Here is a 19,278-nt window from a genome sequence, read left to right as displayed (position 1 = left end):
CCCCAGTTTATGCCCCCAATCTATAGAATTTCTTTATGTTCTTGGGGGTAAGTCCCTTCCAGTGGTTACTTTCATGATGTATTAATTAAAAGAAAGGCTAGTGTTTCTCTCAAGCCTTCTGGTTCCTGGAGACAAGCAAATGAATCCAACAGACCACAGGGAAATAATCTCACCCACGCATCCAGGTAACCGACGGCTCTTTTTATTCAGTTCATCAAGCCGGATCCTTTCCACCTTCTGAACAAAGTTAGGACCACAGAAGCAGTAGCCAAAAAGGCAAACACAGCTATCAAGGAAGCCGTGATCCACATCTCGACACTCAGCTTCTGCTGGCCTACAGAAGGATGGACACATGAATAGGGAAATAATCAGATTTTGGGGGGGGGAAAATTCTCCACTATTATACTCAGTATGGATTTGTGGTGGTATACAAGAAAAACCAAAAACAATCCTAACAGATTCCCACCAAGTAGCTCTTCCTCTCTATATATATAGTCGGGTGATGAAACGTCTGCAAGCCAACAGCCAAGCTCAGAGGGCACCAAGGACTCCACCTTTTCAAACCATCCAAAAAATTCAAGGAACTTTGGGGCATCTGCAAGCACACCTTTTCCAAAACCGCAAATTGATTCCAACAATTCAAATCCTAAATCTGAATTGGAGCAGATCACAAACTGAAATTTATTTATTTATTTATATTTCAAATTTCATCACCGCCCGTCTCCCTCAAAAGAGAAATTCAGTCTGCTCTGATTCACAAGCGCACCACTGCACTGTTTTTGGACTTTTGACACTGCTCTTGTTCCTTCTGCTGTATTCACATAACTTACCACCAATGGTGTTTGTAACCCTAACAGTCTCCTCCCACAATTACTATAAGAAGCACGCACGTACCTTGCAGCTTAAATTGCTCCTCTGGTACCAAAATGACAGCATGTGGCAGAGTCACAACAGCAGACTTCTCTGTTGCCTCTTCTGCAAACAGAGAATGACAAATATTGCATTCTACTTAGTCGCCTCTAAGACTATGCCACCTTTTAATATGATGGGACTTCATCTCCCAGAATTCTTGGGGATTCTGGGATTTGGCATCTTGATCCATCTAGAACAGGGTTTCTCAACCAGGGTTCCGTGACACCCTCGGGTTCCATGAGAGGTTACTAGGAGTTCTCTGGGAGATCATGATTTCTTTAAAAAATTATTTCCAATTTGGGCAACTTCACATTAAAAAGGCAAGTTTCATTCTTCATGTTCAATTTAAGAACACTGTTAATGCATTTATATAGGCCTACCCATGAAACGAATATAATAGTTTTGTAACTTCTGGCCTCTGTTTGAGCCTGAATGTGCAGGGATTCCCCAAGGCCTGAAAAATATTTCAAGGGTTCTTCCAAGGCCCAAAGGTTGTGAATGGCTGATCTAGAAGCTACCAGATTAGAGTTAAGTGCAGAAAGCAAATTTAAAGCATGCGCTAGCTTAGCCACACGTTCAGGGTAGGAATCATGTAAACATGAGACTGCACTGATCTCCCATCTGTCAGCCCCACTAGGGAGACTAGACCAGAAACTCAACTCCAGAGAAAGTTTCTGATTTTCCTCCCGTCTTCGTATGATCTCGTTGGGGGGCAAGTCTCTTCACTGATAATGGGAAAACTTGGAGCTGAAGCATGTCCTGAACTTTAATTATTGGCTCTTACAACCTTTGTAATCCTTCTTAGGTTCATATTTATGTTCCTTGTTGGCCTATCTCTCAACTAAGACCTTTCAGGATGAATCCCTTACCTCGCCGTTTTCTGGAAGGACGAGGACATCGGGTAGAACACAGAGGAGAATCTGGATACTGTCTATCACAGATGATAATGCTGCAATGGAAGTACACCTAAGGGGATAGAAAAGGATAGCTGTCAGCCCACCAGCTCCTGTGGATCAACTAAGGAGTAAAGAACAGAGCAGGGGTACCCCAAATCTACAATGAATTTATGCAGCCTGCCCCCAAGAATAAAGCTGAAGAAATAATCCACTAACTGCTATAGCTGGCAGGTGGTTTTGAGAGACGGCAAGACCAATGGGTTCAACCCTCCCTCAAAACTAGTTCCAGGATTCTCTGAGCTTGCCCAAGAAAAAGAATGAGTTTTAACAGTGCTTCCACTTCATCTGAGCAAGCCTGATCAGCTTACAAAAGGTTTTGGCAACCCATTTCTAAGGGACTCATCATCCCCGGGGGGAGGAGGGGGCATCAGGGCCTCTAGTTTGATATCCCCTGCCTGAGAATATAGCCAGATTGACTAGGAAGATCTTCCAGCTGGTCCAGATCCTTCTCTGTTTTGCCAACTCCCCCAAACCATTTTCTGAACACAGTGGAGTGGACAAGGTTTCAAATGGCTGTGCCAAATAATTTCCCATTTTGTCCAGAGAAGGGTTTTGGTTCTTCTAATCAATTTTCTGCTGTAAAACCATAGCAAGTTCCTCTAGCAATTTTCAGCAACCATACAGATGATTCTGGTCGTACGTGGGAGAGGGCTCTGGGGACTGACACAAAGAATAACTGGGGGGCAAATATTGGCCATTCCAACTACAGAAGCGATTTCCCAATTACTGCTGTATTTCTCACATGCAGAAATCAACCTTGCAAGAATTTTCGGCCGCAACTCACTAGGCTGGGCAGGGCTTTGCCATTGGAGACAAAAGCAAATGCCTTCACTTCAAATCTTTGGCGGAAATTAGCGTAACTGACCGCTGGGCCCACTGGATGGAAGACGGTTTTGTACCTGTCAAGCTCATATTCACATCTACAAAAGGAAGCAAATCAGTGTTAATCACACATCCCCTTCTGAAATGTGCATTCTTGTCTTTTGAAGACCTGCAGGACAAGTTAGAGGCTACGAGCAGAGCAGTGCATTTTTGCAAAAAACAAACCAACCAACCCTGTGCGCAGGGATTGGTTATGCTGTTACAACCTAAAGCTGTGTTAACCATGCTTCCCTCAATTAATCCAACCTTTTTGCACAAGGTTGGCGCAATACACTCAGCGAATGTGTGCTCAGCTAGCTGACAGCTCTCCAGCTGCATTCATAGCATTGTTCCTTAACCAGGTCAGGTATAAGCCCAATGCCTGCATTTTTACAACATAAACCCGGTTGAGTGTTAAACTTGGCCAGGTTTTCATTTTGGTTGATTTGGTGACAGGCTCAAGAGCCTTCCCCCCGTTCCTTTTCCAGCATGCCAGTATCGGTCAACCACCACTTACCCATCCACCACAATGTTCCAGCGTGGCAAAGAGGCTGGCTCTAAGGATGGGGTAGCCCAGCAATCGTCCAGCATTAAGTGAATGTTTGGATCATTGCGGTTGAGTACTTGAACTTCCAGGAAAATGGGCTGCCGCAGGTATTTTACAATCGGATACTGGTCGTCTCTGTAAGGAACTGAGTAGGACTTATCTGCAAGACAGGAAACCATCTGGAACTGATTATTTCTGCCCAGGTTGCTAACAGACACCCAACCCTGGTTGCATTCATACAACCTGCTTAATCAAGTCAATTAGAGACCTAGAAGGTTGGCTAGGTCACGACTTGGGGGCTCAGCATACAGTGGAAACCCAGAATGCTTGGTTAGATGAATCAGTATACCATGCAAAACAAAAGTGGAGTTAATTCAGTAAACAGCTGACCTGTATCGTGAGAACACAGCTGTTATGTTGCTAAAGAGCAAGATGCTAACAAAGCTTGTCCCTCCTGGCTGTTGGTTTCCCCAGAAGGAGGGTGAAACAGGCTTGCCTTTTGCAAGCCAGGTTTCAGGGAAAGCATTTCCCAGTCTGATCAGGGCCCCCTCAGTCTGGCACAGGGTTTCTCCACCAGGGTTCTGTGGCACCCTTGGGTTCCGCGAGAGGTCACTAGGGGTTCCCTGGGAGACCACGATTTATTTAAAAAAATATTTCAGATTCAGGCAACTTCCCACTAAAAAGGTAAGTTTCATTCTTATTTTAAGAACGCTGTTCATGCACATCTACAGGCCTACCCATGAAACGAATATAATAATTTGGAAACTTCTAGCCTATTTTTGAGCCTGAACAGGCAGGGGTTCCCTGAGGCCTGAAAAATATTTCAAGGGTTCCTCCAGGGCCAAAAGGTTGAGAAAAGCTGGTCTAGTAGAAGGACGTAACAAACAGAGCTACCAACAGGGTTGGATTTTAACCACGCCCCACCCCACTGGCTTTCTACATCTTGGAAAGACTGAAATAAATATGCATCACCCTTCAACAAGTGTTCCCAGGCTATTAAGTCTAGAGCTGAAACACAGCCTAATTGTCCTAACAGTCAGAAATCACGCTGAGACAAGGAGTAGGTCTCTGGTGTTTATTACTGTTACATAAGACAGAATCCTAACAAACTGAAGAAGCGTGGGAAAAACCCAGACAGATAAACCCCAAAGGCTAAGGCGGGTCTGATCTGTGTCTCTTTGAATGGCTGCTTAACTCCTCAGTACTACGCATGCATTTTCCCCCCTGGATAGGGGCCCCCTCCTGCTCGCCTTCAGTGCTCATGACACTAATTATACCCATGTCAAGATTCTGCTTCTGAGCCGGCGTTTGATGCTTCAGCATCACTAGCCCATTCAGTTCAGGCATTCCGTTTCTTTTTTACAGATGCTTCCAAAATCCTTTCTCTCAGCACTTTTTTATTTGATTTGATGCAATTTATCCATCGCTTCAATCCCCATGGACTCTAGGCAGTTAAAACTGGATTTCAGTATTTCCAAAGTGGAAAACATCATGCAGGCAGTTTTATGCTAGTTTAGCTTCTCAGCTTGCTGTGACTTTCTAGTTCAGTAGCATTTTAACGCATGCATGAGGATACAGAGGGGAAAAACGATGCGCATATAATTACGTTTACATGCATTAACGGCATACTCAAGCCAGGCTTCAATTTAATGGACCATTTGGGCACGCCCTTTCTTTCCAAATGTCCATTAGAAGTCAAATGACATCATTTGCATCCGTTTGGGTCACTTGTATAATCATGTCATTACACCAATCACAGAAATCACCAAAGTGTGTAAATTTAACTCTTGTTTTGGTCCTTTTAAAGTGCTTCTTCCAGATAACTTCGGATACATTGGCTTTGTCCTCTGTTCTAGGAAAATGTCCGGACAGAATTTTTTTCCCCTGCAGCATCTCAAGTCTGCTAAAAGCGTGTCAGCCTTTTGAGGTAGGCCAGGTCAAGAAACAGATGCTGCGGGAATGCTACTTTATTGTTGTGGGGTAAAATAACAGCTGTCTTGAGTTTCTCACTGTCCCAATTTCTACTGTGAGCGGAAGTCCACTTATCTTAAAGTTGCAAAGACCGAGAAACACTGCTCTAGATACTGGATATAACAAGGAGTGAAATTGCAATGAAGAAACATCCCGCAGCACCTAGCCATGAATTAAGACCTCTCACCTGGATAAATGAGAAGAATTAGGGAAAGTGGACCCTGGTTGATTACAGACTCAGGAGGCGGAAGGGTGCTTATCTTGACATTCAAGAAAGCATCGTCACCCTCGTAAGAGCACACCACTGTCAACCTGGAAGAAGAGTTGAGTCACGTCAGCCCTTCGAGGTAGTCCAGACAGGAAACCCAAACCGTGAGTACTAACACTACCTTTATTGTAAGGTTACAGTAACAGAATCTAGCAAGTCAGAAAGGTCTTGCTTTTATTTTCCAGAGAACTAGGGAGGGTCCCTTCAGAGACGCTTTCTCTACTCCCATTCCTTCTGTGGGCTCATCTGCCTCTTATCTGACCGTTGCCCTGGCTGCGGCATTCCTCCTCTCCCCCAAGGTCATTCCCACAGCCCACTGCAAGCGTGCAGGAAGGTGCACGTGCCATCAGCTGCACAAAAATCACAACCTGAACTTCTGTGTTTCCAAGTACGGTTTGCCACAATTTGCATTTGCCGTTATTCAGGTCATAAACTGCCTCCCAAATATGTGTGTGTGTGTGCAGGGGGGATCATTTTCCTAGTTCATCTGCATTCAAAGATTTGATTTCCCTCCCAAGATCCAGCCAGAGTGCCGTGCCTTCTAATGTCTTAGTCGAAAGGTCTCTCCTCAACCATCCACCACTCCGGATGTATAAAATCTCATTTCATAGCCAATTTAGGGGGGAAGAAGTAACTCTCTAGCTTCAATTCCATTATTCTTACCTCTTGCATTTAAAGAATGCTAGCGTATTTCTTACGTGACTGGGTTCACACATCACCCTCAGCCATAATGGGCGTTTTGGCTTAGTGGGTCAAATGAAAGCAAGCCACTGCGGTCTACCAACTACAGTCTTAAGATTAGCGTACATCCAAATGCATGATTTATACAATAGCACAAAAACTGGGCTGTAAACTATAATCCTAACTGAAAATGCAGGAGGATTGCTTCTAGAAATGTGCAAAGCAGACATGCCACCCAGTGATGATGATTATGCAGTACAGGTAGTCTTCGACTTATAACCACAATAGGGACCAGAAAATTCATTGTTAAGCAGCGTGGTCATTAAGTGAGGCATCCTATGACCACACCCGATTTTACGACCTTTTTTGTCATGGTTAAGCCAATCACCACGGTCATTAAGTGAATCTTGTAGTTCCCCACTGATTTTGCTTGTCGGAACCTGGCTGGGAAGGTCGCAAATGTCAATCATGTGACCCGCCCCTGGATGGTGCAACCGTTGTAAATACATGCCAGTTGCCAAGGCCTGAATTTTGATCACATAACTGGGGGGTGCGGAGACGGTCATAAGTGCAAGGACCGGTCACAAGTCACTTTTCCCAGTGCTGTCATAACTTTGAACAGTTGCTAAACGAATGGTCGTAAGTCAAAAACTACTTTTCTGAAATATTTTTGCTTTCTTGCTTTCAGTCATGAACCAACTGGGATAGGGGAAGGGGGAGGATATTCATTAAATCCATTTTTATGTAGCTACATAAATTTTACATAATTTATGTCGATGGCATATACTGTATCAACATTGCCTGCACTAGTTCAGAAACAATGCACTTTTGGGGGGGGCGGGTAAAGTCTGAATTCAAATTTTGTCCATTGCCTCCAAAGTTCACTGAATTGGGGGGGGGGGAATCTGTAAAATAAAAATTTTATTGTATTTCTCTTCAATGCATATTGCCAAACTTTTGCAATCCTAACCCTGGTCTCGGCCACTATTTTGAAACTCCAAGCTAAGTTTGTTGGGAGTTAGCCGTAAATGGAAAAGTGCAAATACCAACAGAAAGCTAACAGTGCGAAGATATTCTGATCTCCACACGCTCCTAAAGACAAGCCAGCTTCACCTGAAATCACTGTCCCTGGAGATCCAGCGTGGGGGCTGATCTGCCCAAAGCGCACTCACTTCATTTTCATAAACCATCTTCTCACCATCAACCTGGAAATGCAAAAGAAGCTGTCTGAGTGTCCAGTGAAGCAGGAGAACTGGTTGGGCTTCATCCTGGGAAGGAACTCACCCTTGGCCTGGTCCCACAACTATTCAGTGGCACTCGGAAGCGGACTCTGTCGTTCAAAGGCGACCGGGAGACGGGCCCACAGGTTGGGTCTCTAAGCCTGAGGGTATCCAGGTTTAAGTCTGGTTTCGTACTGCTGCTTGCTATCTCAAAGTCCATATATCCATCTTGCGTGCATGTGGTGGCTGTAATGAAAGTGGGGATTAAGTCACACACCATGCTAAGCCACCATTAGTTGAACTGAAGAGAACATCTGTAGCCCAGGGTTGAACTGTGGAGTTTTTGATCCTCTCTAAATTGGTTGGTTGGTTGATTTTGTCAAATTTCTCTACCGCCCATCTCACATGCGACGACTCTGGTTGCAGATGTTTCATTACCTAACTAGGGAACATCATCAGCGCCTGTCAGATTAGGGCTCCTTTTAAGCCTAACAAACTTTAGTATGAAGCACAAACATTTGTGAGTTGCGGTTCACTTAATCAGATGTGTGGAGTGGCTAAGCTGAAGTAGAATTTAAACACCTAGGGATGTGGTATGGGGAAGACAGGGTGGTGACGCAGATGAAGGTTTCATGGGAGACATATTACATTAAAGAAGATCACAGAAGCTGGTGCTCTGGAGTGTGCCAGCTTCTTTTTATGAATGAAAAGAATCCTTTAAAAAATTAAGCAGAACAGGAAGCCTGCATCAAAGGAGAGATCTACAGGCATATTGTGGTCCCCCACATTTAAACAAGCAAGCTCCACATAACCAACCCCTCCCTCCTAACTTAGTGTTTTTCTTTCCTATTGATCATTCTCCCTGGGACTTCCAAAGCCTCTCTTCTGCGGCAACTTGCACAAACAATCTGCCTGTGATTAAATACAAAACCCGAATTCATTCTACACAGAGGGCAGCCCTGAAGTTATGGATTTAACTCTCACTCAATCACTGGGAGAAAAGAGCAGGTGGGGGCTGAAAATTGCTAAGGGGACTAAATTCAACAGAAGCCAAGCACACATCAGCTCATTGTGCAGAAGGTAAGCTAATAAGGCCAAAAGGTATGTAATTTTTGTGTAAATTATGTTAGAAAGGTGCACATAGCATGTTCCCTGCCCTGGGGCTTCTGAAGATTGGCCCATAACTAGGGTAGGATGCTTAACCCTTCTCAGGCCACATTTGAAAATATATTTCTAAGAATGATATTAAAATCCTTACCTATCAGTGCATTTGGTTCACAAGGACACTCCGGGTAGCTAATCATGGTGGCTATTTCTCCACGGTAGTCAAAATTCAACTTCAAAGACGAGATGTACAACTGAAAACCTGAGCAATCATCATCTCGGTAGGCCTGGAAAATCAGAGATCATTTTCCATCACTTTCATCAGAATTTCAACAATCTTCCCACTAGGAGAGAGAAGCGAGTAACCCAGAACTGATGGCTAATCAACAGATAGTCCATACTGTGACACACTCTAGGACCTCCTGCAAGCCCAGGACAATTTTCACCCTCCCAACTGACTCTCAATCATTGTAACTGTTTTTTGTTTAAACAAAAAGCCAGTCCATTAAGCTCAAGACCCCAAAATAAAATATTTGGGACAGTAACCCACAAGCCACTAATCATCAATCAGGTGGGGCACCCGTTGCATCAATCACTGCATCAAGGAGCAACAGACTGTCTGCAGAAAACCCAGTATTGGTTCCCCTGAAACCTAGAGAACCCACCTACTATGACTGTATTCTTAACTGTGTATTTCTAATGATCACGCACATGTATATCACCCAGATGCAACCGGGCTTTCCAGACCACTGAGCTGAAGTATTGTCCACCCATTCCTGAGTTGGTAGAAAAACTAGAGTGGTATGAAATGTTGGTGGCTCCTTTGTTGATCCATATCTGTCAGCCCTTCAAGGTAGACCAGGCTAGGAAACCAAAGTCATGTAGGCCAATACTACTTTGATTGTAAAGTTATAGGAACAGAGTCATGCAAAACCGAATGCGCCTCCCCTCTCCCTCCATCTTCATGTGAATTAGGGAGGGGCTTGTCTGAGTCATTTAGGCATGTTACAGTTCTGCTCTGCACTCAAGTTTCTTTTATCTGACCATTGCCTTGCAAGCACTTCTTCCTCCTGTCCCTCAAGGCCATTCCCTCTTCCCTCTACAATATCTTCTCTCTGTTGCTGGTCATTGCAGTTCCAACTTTCTTTGGTCATCCCAAGCCACGTTTTCCACATCTCAAGCTGTCCTTCAGTAGGGTTGGAATGACGAAAACACCAGCATAACTAAAGAAGACACAGCTGTCTTGCTCCTCGGCTGGGGATGAAGACAACATCATGAAGATATGAAATAAACCAGCAAGTGGGGCCTGTTTGTGTTTGGCAAGGTGCAAATGGGAAAGACCCAAAATTATGTTGACATTAATAAAGAAACTTAGCTAACTGTGACAGCAGATTCTGCTCCCATCCATCATGTGCTCAGTTTGGGCTTAGCATTGCTATATTAACTTGGCCACTGTGTTTCACAAACTAGAGTGTGAACTCAGCCACTTCAACAAACCATAATGAAGTAAAACACACATTTGTGAGATTCAGAAGCCCAGGGGACTGATTCCCTAAAGCAGGGGTCCCCAAACCCCGGGCAGCGGACCAGTACCGGTCCATGGCCTGTTAGGAACCGGGCCGCACAGCAGGAGGTGAGCAAGTGAGCGAATTTACAGCCTGAGTATTTACAGCTGCTCTCCATCGCTAGCATTACCACCTGAGCTCCGCCTCCCATCAGAGAAAGCAAGCCCATTGGCTGCTATCTCCAAACGGCACGAAGAAAAAAGAATAAAAGGTCGGGAAAAAGAGGAAGTGCTTGAATCATCCCCAAACCATCCCCCCCCAATTCATAGAAAAATTGTCTTCCCCGAAACCAGTCCCTGGTGCCAAAAAGGTTGGGAACCACTGCCCTAAAGCAGCATTGCTCAACCTTGGCAACTTGAAGATGTATGGACTTCAACTCCCAGAATTCCCCAGCCAGTCCACAGATCTTAAAGCTGCCAAGGTTGAGCAACACTGCCCTAAAGATTTACACAAAAAATTGCTCCAGTACTAACTGGAATTACCAAGGACTGAATCGAAGACCTCCAGCACATAAAGTAAGTGGTCCACCACAGAACAACAAAGACTCCTAGAACAATTATGTTCTGTTAGATCATGACCTCCAAATAAATGAATTTGAAAAGTTGCTATTTTCTCACTCTTGTACTTTTAGACAGTTGTGGGGTGTCCAAGACAACCCCAACATTTGCCTCAAGGGGTACCTCCTCCAGTCCAAGGAACTCACACGGGTGTTCAGAAGTCTCTTGTGAATGTACAGCTTCACTCCCCTTCTGGTGTCCACACCAATGCCACTGGCTTGAAGTTGGGGTACTGGAATGTTCTTCTCATTCAGAGCAACAGCTGTCAATTTTCCTGGGAAAGCTGGGAGCATCATCATCATGTGGGTCGAATTGCAGACTGCTGGGCCTGGAAAGGGGGAAAAAATAATTGAAGTTTTTCCAAACCACGTCTTTTCTCCAAGGCTGTGATGGTCTACTGCACATTGAGGTGCTTCAAGAAGAACCTGAATTCTGTTAAGAAGGATGTATACCTCCTTCCAAAAAGCTGGTCTGTCAAAAGCATTAAACCACAATATAAGCCAGTATCGCTGTGTTCAGGCCTAATATGGTACCACAAACCATGATTTACAAACCATAGTTGTTGCATTTACACACAACACGCTAAGCCACAAACCATGTTCATGTTTTGTAGTGAGCCCAACTAAGTGTCAGGATTCAATTAATCCACTTCCATATCCCATGGGAAAACAAATTTGGGTCAAGGAAGGAAGAAAAGGGAAAGTATGAGTTTTCTTTCATGAAAGAAGTATGCAAGTTAAAGGAAGGGATGGGCAGAATCAGCTTATGGGTAAGAACATGAGAAAGCTATAGATGGAAAGCCCAGTTTGAAGCCAACATCTTTATATCCAATTTAGAAGCGGAGCATTTGAAACACCAAGTTCTCACCTGGGGCACAGATCATTCTCGATTCCACAGTCAGACGCTGCTCCGGTGGCCCGTAGGTTAGCTTGATGGCTGCTGTGTACAACATGTGGCCATCTTGCTGCAAGACATTAAGTGACATTTCACGCTTTAACATTCTAGGAAACTGCTTTATGCCAATATACAATCCCAAAGCAGGTTGCATTCCCTAGCAGGAATGTGCAAAACCCATCCATTCCAAACGGAGCATTCTGGAATGCTCTTTTAGCTTCTAGCAGGGAGGATCAGCTGTTGAGAACTCCAAATTGGAAGCAGCCTGAGGCATCCTGGGGTGGTCCAGCCCAAAACAGGTCTGTTTCATCCAGAGCTCCAAGACAACTCAAACTGCCTCCAGAGGGAAGGCTTACTTCTGGAAACTCCTAAGCTACCCCCCAGAATGGTAGGGTCCAAAAGAGGAACGGACCATTTCAGAGTTCTTCAGAGCATTCTGTTCTCAAATGGACGAGCATTGCAAATCCCTATTTTCCAACCAGTACAAGAAGTTCTTAAGTATTCTGGGTATGAACCCAACGGGGGGAGCGGGGACATCTGATACATCGGAATCCACAGGAGAATCCTTAAGATGGATGAATCAAAGAGGGGCTCTTGTGGAAAAGACCACATTCACCCATCCTATGGAAGCGTCACATGAAGAATAGCTAATGGCATCCCACTTGGTGGCCTCCCTCTAAAAGCAAAGGGAAATTTCAGCTCCATACCATTTGGAGACAGGAGCACATGAAAGGCGCACTATAAACTTAAAACAGGATTCATTTAATTTAGAAGAAAAGAGACAGACACTTAGAGCAGTGTTTCTCAACCTTGGCAGCTTTAAGAGGCATGGACTTCAACTCCTAGAATTCATCTTCTTGACATTTCTCCCAAACCATTAGAGAGAGAGGCTGCCCACCCCTAGATTACTACATCATTGTCATCAGTGTATAGGCCACCCATTCTAAAAAAAACCACAGCTCAACTAAGAAAGAAAGTGTAATCAATCATCAACAATAAAAGCCCTCCCCAAAGCTCAGCATTGCAGGAGTGGGTCCGAATTTGGGGAATTGGCTGCCCCTGGGACCCCTAGCCGTATTTCTAATTTCCTGTACCTCGTAAACCGTGACTCCCTTAGCACTGAATGGGACTTGGAAGGTGAAATGATTGTCATCTGAAAGAAAGGTGTAGCCTTGCTGCACGGCCTGTCTGAGATTCCACCGGTGCGTTTGGGTGCTGTCCTCCATCGATACAACCCACTCCATCGGAGACTCGGCAGCCTACGAAAAGCCACTCTGTTACAACCTTAGGAAAGATCCTGGATCAAGCAAGGCTGGCACTAACCACGTTTCGGAATCTGCTCTCCAAACTCAGGCAGCGGTTTTAAAAGTGAACCAAGTAATTGATTGAAGTGGACCCTTGAGGTAGTGTCCCTCCCGAAAAATCACCACCATCTGTGCAGAAGGACCCCTTCTGAGATCATTCTTAATCTCAAAACACAGCAGTCTAAAAACAATTAGTCCCATTATTAGCCAACTCATACCTTCTTCGAGGCTTTAAAGTAAAACCACAAGTCTCGTCGAAATACGGGAGACAAATCCAGATTTTTCCTCTACTAAACCACAGTTTTTGTGTCAACAGCGGTGATTGAACTATAAGCTCTACCAGCATCCAACAAATCACTGTGACAATGTGAATGGGACTCCGGCCAGCATGCACAGGTACAGATTTTTTTCTAGCATTATCTTTTTAAAGGTGATTAAACTGGCTTGCCTGAGAAACTTGGATTACATACCGTGTGTTCATCACGGAACCTGGGAATCAGCCTTGGGAATGTAACCTAGAAAAGGAGGACATGTTGGTACCCATAATCAAGAAAATTCACAGACAGAAAAAGGCATTATTTCATTTACATCATCGTAACTTGCACTGTTTGTCGACTGCAGTTTTTTTTTCAGAAACAACTCTCATCGTCTTTCAGTTTGAGGCTCACTTCCTGCTTAGCCCTTGTGAGATTTTCTGTGACAAAACCACCAGATTCTCTGACCCCAAAGCAACATGAATAGCAAGGCCCTGCAATGCTTTGAAAATAATCTGGCAAAGGTCTTTTGGAGCATGTCAGAGAACAGACACATCCCCATCTCCAACTCTTCAACGAAGCCACGGCTTTCCCCAGCATTCAGCAGCACAAACTGCAGATAGGTGTGAAGTTTGTACACACACACCCCTCTGTGCTGAAAAGCACTTGTTTTTCACTTAGCCCAAATTGCAAATTCAAGACAGAAAACACATCTTAAGTTGGCAAAAAGCCCAACTGAAAACCAGGTTTTATGGGTAGTTGTATCCTGGCTTGTTCTAACTCCATCTTATTGTTACAACCCATCTTCCTAATCTGTTTCTCCCCTCCTTCCAACTTGTCTAGCCGTCAAAGAAGTGGAGAAAACCAACTGGACAAGCCACGGGTTAGCAAGGAATGAGGCCACCACGCTGAAGTCTAGCTTAGCATGCTATTCTAACTCCGCCAATCTAGATATGTGAATTTCCACAATGCTCAGCTGGTAGGGGAAGCTCTACACACAGAAAGTAGGACTGATGTATTGGAGTTGCCTCCAGAGAAAATGGCACACAAAACAATGGAAGGCATATGCTATTCAACACACATAAGGGCATACAGGTAGTCCTCGACTTAGGACCACAATTGGGACAGGAATTTCCAACTTAAGTTGTTGTGGTCGTAAGTCAAGTCATCACATGACCAGATCTGATTTTAGACCATTTTTAGGGCAGTTGTTTAGTGAGTCACCCGTAAAGCACCCATTCTGAGGCCATTGTAACTTCAGACTGTTGTTAAACAAACAGTCATAAGTCAAGGACTAGGTAAAGGTAAAGGTTTCCCTTGACGTAAAGTCCAGTCGTGTCCGACTCTAGGGGGCGGTGCTCATCTCCGTTTCTAAGCCTTAGAGCCGGCGTTGTCCGTAGACATTTTCCGGGTCGTGTGGCCAGCATGACCTGTATTCTAAAAGCTTTTTCCACAGCTTAAACCTCTCAGCCACCCCATTGCCACACTTACTGCCATGAAGTTTTTGGTGCAGTTTGTACCACTGGTGAAGCCACCACGGGGAAACGCTGCATCGGCCTGGGTGGTGTCGCAGTCCACGCTGTAAGTTTCATTCTGGAGGCTTATCCCCTCTGTATCGTTGAACTGTACCCTAAATCTCAGGCGATGCTTGTTATCCTGTGGGCAGAAGCCGCAGAAAGATAGCATCTGGGTGCAGGCATCAAACTAAGCTGTGAATTCCTTAAGTGCAATTTTTGAGCAGATCGTTCTTTACTGAAGAGTTGGCACATCACGCAAGCCTGGCAAACCACTTTATGGCTTTGCATTTGGGGGGGGGGAGAGGTCCAGAAAGTGACACCATCATTTTGATTTGCTCAGAAATTGCTGAGCTCTGAAAACCAGCCTGTTTTCTTCTTTTGCTTTTTTTTTTTTTAAAACCCACTCTTTTTCTGCATTTGCAAACCCTTTCTCCTTTAGACCAGTGTTTTTCAGACTTGGCAACTTTAAGGTGTGATGACTTTAGCTCCCAGAATTCCCCAGCCAACATGCTAGCTGGGGAATTCTGGGTGTTGACGTGCATACATCTTAAAGTTGCCAAGTCTGAAAAACACTGCTTTAGACACAGTCTTCAATAGATATACAGTATTAGGCTACAGCTCCTAAGCTATGCTGACTAGGAATCTGAGACCTGTAATCAAGTACATCGGGAAGCCAAAAGGTTAGGGACAGTGGATAAAATCCTGAGTGGAGAATTCCAGAGTTATGGGCAACCCTTTCAAGAAAAGCAGAAAGCTACCAAAATGGTTAGACTTTACACTTTTCCTAGAAAGCAGGACATGGTCAGACTTCAGTGGCCTCCAGTGATTTGGGACATTAGCCTCTACCGCCTGAGAACGCAGGTTAAGTCAAAACTAGACTAAATCATCTAAGCTTTTTTTTTAAACTACGGGATAAGTAAGAGGCTTTACTCCAATAATCCAGTTGCACTGAACCAAGAGATTCCCAAACCGTTAAAAAAGGTTAGGCTAACTCAGGATACACAAGCCCTGATTTCTGCAATCCCAACTTTAACCAGGGGGCGCAGCTTCCTTTGCACACATCCCCATGGTGCATAATCCAACATGCACAAAAATCCACTTACACAAGGGCTCCTCAATGAACTCCTGAACTGATTTTTTTTTTATTGAATTGAACCTATGGACTAGACTACATTCTCCAAATGTATTTTTTTTTCTGTATCCAAAGGATACAGAATTCCTAAGCACAAGATTCTTGTTTTTTCAACACCCACCCAGAGGGCATTGTCCACAGCGTAACAGCATACCTCTATTTTGGTACAGTTCTGGGACTCAACCATCAACACCTGCTTTCCATAGTCAATTTGATAATCACAGTCTTCCATTTCTTCCCCGTTTCCATCTAAAGAAAAAACACACAAGGGGGTAGACACAACCTATTCCTAAAACTGAGTGATGGTTAAGTAAAACTAAAGAGATGAAATAGTTGAAAAAGCATCAAACATACCAAGAATGTCTATGCTCCAGAAGCTTGAGTTGGCAAGTTCCTTTGGAAGCCAAACTTGCCACTGATCATCATGGCAAGACAGTGTACCTGTAATAAAATATATGCCTTGAACAGAAAAGGGATTTAAAGATTCAAGCTAGGACAACAGAGTATGATCTTACCTTAAGACTCCATAAGCAAATCCACATGACACATCTATCCATTGGGCAGTTTCTTTGCTACATCTCTCAAACATGTCAAGTAAAGCCAACTGTAGTGGTTTATTCTATAAACCATGGTTAATCCATGGATTGGCCCTGCACAAAAACCCAGCCTCTGGGTTCCTGGTACTTCTGGCTATAGGCCAATAAGCATCATTTGAGATTCATGTGCCAGGGAAAGCTGCTAAGTCACATAGGATGAACTTAGTTTCTTTTTTTTTTAAGCAAAAATAAGTCTTAGCAAAAGTTTCAGATCTTTCAGCTGTCTTCACAGGGCAAGATCAAGTTAGCCAGAATAAAACTGGAGTTGGGCAGCCAATAAATTTAAATAAATAGTAATTATTATAAAACACCAGGTACTAGTGACTCTCCCAATATTGATAATGCTCAATATCATCCTTTGCTGTATTAACTGGAGATGCTGGAGCTCCAGAAAAAACTGGTTAAACAGCTGAAGCAGCTTCTTCTGGAAAAAACAAGACAAGCCCCCACAATATGCTGTTTTCCAGCTCTCTTGGACTACAACTCCCAGAATTCCTAGCCACCCATCCTTGCCTACATAGGTACCAGCCTTATAAATATATTTGCAGGACTAGGGATGCACAGTTTGGGCATGTTCAACTCCCACACTGTTTTTCCCAGCTGGGCCAATTTGCTAGAGTCCATAACACAAGCCATCTGCTCATCAGGTCCAGAAGAACAACCCATCACCAGTAGCCCAAATCCATTTGAAGCAGCAAGCCTGCATTTCTCCTATTCTCTGGGCATTGCTCTACACAAGCTGGGTTACAGCCCTTCTTGCCCATCTTAGATGTCTTCTCCATGCTGCACTGCAGAAACCCTCTGGTGGGTTTTTCCATGGGCAGATGTTTTATCATTCACCCAGGTAACAACTTCAGAACTTGGATCCTGGAAAAGTCTCTCCTGCAACTAGCTAACAAGCTTCATGTTTCCAAGATCAAAGCATGAAAGATGTTGCTCAGGCAGGTAATGAAACACAAAAACCCACGTCCAGAGAACTTCTCCAACCCGATGCTTCATCCTTGAGCTCCATTTCTGTTCTATATGCTCTACTATTGCTTGGCTCAAAGAATTGACATACCTAAAGAAGAACCTCCAAAGGGTCAGACATGACTCAGTGCTTGCACAGGGGACCTTTCATCACAAAGAAGAACACAAGATGATACCGTGGGTGGTCATTTTATGGGCTCAGGGCAAGTCAGCAGGGAGAGCATCATGGGCCAGATTGTCACCACACTAAGCCATGGCTAGTTGAATCACAGTTTAGTGTCTAAACCACAACTACTGCATTTAAACAGCAGACTAAGCTCTAATCTCTGGTTTACAACCACAGCTGTCGGATGCACACCCACGCTAATCCAAAGCCAAACCAACACTGGGGATTTAAGACAAACTGACAATTTAGCCCATCTGTCACATCCTACAACTGGGCTGCAAAGGGAGATTATCACCATCTGCATTCACCCAACCAGGTTAACATCACCAAGGCTAAGTTTCCAGCCCATGCCAAGCCAAAGGAACGAGACTGCACCATGGCTTAGCAGCCTAGCCTCACCCGAGGCACCCCAGAGAAAATGTAGTTTGTCCGGTCTGGGATTAGCCATGGTTTATAAACCAGGATTGATAGTTTGGCACATTGCTTTGAGGGCCTACCCATCAAAACCAGAGCATGGTGAAGAATCGGGGCTGGAAGGGGCAAACCCAGTTTGTTCTCAACACATCCCTGAGGAAGAGCAGAAAATCCTGTTACCTGGGAAATCGAGAGCCACGGAGGTAAAAACACTGCCCAGAAAACAGCCAAAGAACAGGAGCCTACAGCAAAGGAAAAACAAGCTCAGCCAGACCGCATTCACACGACAGCCTGCCCTTTCCCACTCCTGAAAAAATTAATAAAACTTTACCACGCATTGCAACGCGCCCAGCCTACACGCATCCCCATCCTATCCGCCCGACGGAAAACCAGCCCACGCAAATTCGGCTTCGCGGCCCGACTTTATTTATGCCCTGAACGTGCTTGCAGCGCGCAGGTGCAACGCCGGTCCCAGCCCGGGAACGTTCGCACGTTCTGCCGGTAGGGCTGGGGAGTCTCCCGGTGTGCGGGTGCGCTTTTTCCTCTCTCGCGCGCCCGCATCCCATATCCTGGATCGCATTATCTGCCATTGCTTTGCAAGCGCGCAACTCCGATCCTCCGGCACGCTTGCAACCTGTTCACAGTTCGACTGAACCCCTTCGAATTGCACGAGAAGAGTCGGGGCCGCCCAGTTCCCAAACCTGGATCCAGCCCGGTCCACCGGCTGTTGAGGCTGGGGCCAGGTGGGGTCGTAAAGCCTGCGGGCTGGTGTGAATGTGGCGCGGAGGTCGGCTTTCCCGACTCGGGTGGGTCCCAGAGAGTCAACCGACTTACTCGCGAGGCACCGTGCGGAGGACCGGGGCTGCCACCTGCATCAGCCGTTTCAACCGGGGCCGTTCCATGGAGCGAGGCTTAAAGGGTTTACAGATCGCGCGTTCTTGTATCTCGGTTTCAGTCCTAAAATTGGCATCCTCCGTCGCTCGCCTTCTCTCGGTGATGCAACAAACAAATAGATAAAGCAAACTGCTTTTTCCCTGCCCCAGCGCAGTGTTTTTCAAACTTGGCAACTTTAAGGACTTCAACTCCCAGAATCCCCCAGCCAGCATTCTAAAATAAGTCAGGGTAGGCAGAAAAGCACCTTTTCCTATAATCCCCACCAGGTCCTTGGGGGGAAAGACAGGGTGTAGAGGTATGGAACAAAAGTAACGCTTTAATTTGTTCTTGCAAAAAAAAAATTAAAAATTAAAAATGAGGAGGATTCCACCAGAGCAGTGTTTCTCAGCAATTTTAAGATGTCTGGGCTTCAACTCCCAGAATTCCCCAGCCAGCATGATGGGGGGGCAATTCTGGGAGTTGAAGTCCACACATCTTAAAGCTGCTGAGGTTGAGA

General features: G+C 44.9%; 1 protein-coding gene across 1 annotated transcript; it reads right to left on the bottom strand.

The window, feature by feature from the left end:
- Positions 1-186: 186 nt before the first annotated feature.
- On the bottom strand, positions 187-18,790 carry ZP2 (zona pellucida glycoprotein 2). Its single transcript, XM_063315076.1, has 18 exons — positions 18,734-18,790; positions 18,069-18,195; positions 16,098-16,184; positions 15,898-15,992; positions 14,586-14,750; positions 13,311-13,355; positions 12,631-12,795; positions 11,510-11,606; positions 10,789-10,970; positions 8,675-8,807; positions 7,481-7,662; positions 7,310-7,401; positions 5,435-5,559; positions 3,247-3,436; positions 2,653-2,788; positions 1,782-1,878; positions 895-975; positions 187-334 (listed from the first exon to the last, which is right to left on the bottom strand). Exons 1-18 carry the CDS (start codon positions 18,788-18,790, stop codon positions 207-209), a joined length of 2,184 nt encoding a protein of 727 aa, XP_063171146.1. The 3' UTR covers positions 187-206.
- Positions 18,791-19,278: the final 488 nt, after the last annotated feature.

Source organism: Candoia aspera, chromosome 14 (assembly GCF_035149785.1).
Source record: "Candoia aspera isolate rCanAsp1 chromosome 14, rCanAsp1.hap2, whole genome shotgun sequence".
NCBI lineage: Eukaryota > Metazoa > Chordata > Lepidosauria > Squamata > Boidae > Candoia > Candoia aspera.
This window is presented reverse-complemented; position numbering and strand designations above follow the sequence as displayed.

What these genes read in the sequence shown, in the direction of transcription:
- ZP2 (XM_063315076.1), bottom strand. Translation starts at nt 18,790, where the DNA reads ATGGAACGGCCCCGGTTGAAACGGCTGATGCAGGTGGCAGCCCCGGTC. An exon ending in GCACCAAAAACTTCATGGCA is followed by an intron (nt 13,356 to 14,585) that starts GTAAGTGTGGCA and finishes CTCCTTTTCTAG; the next exon opens with GTTACATTCCCAAGGCTGAT. An exon ending in GCAAAGCCCTGCCCAGCCTA is followed by an intron (nt 1,879 to 2,652) that starts GTGAGTTGCGGC and finishes CTATCCCCTTAG; the next exon opens with GTGTACTTCCATTGCAGCAT.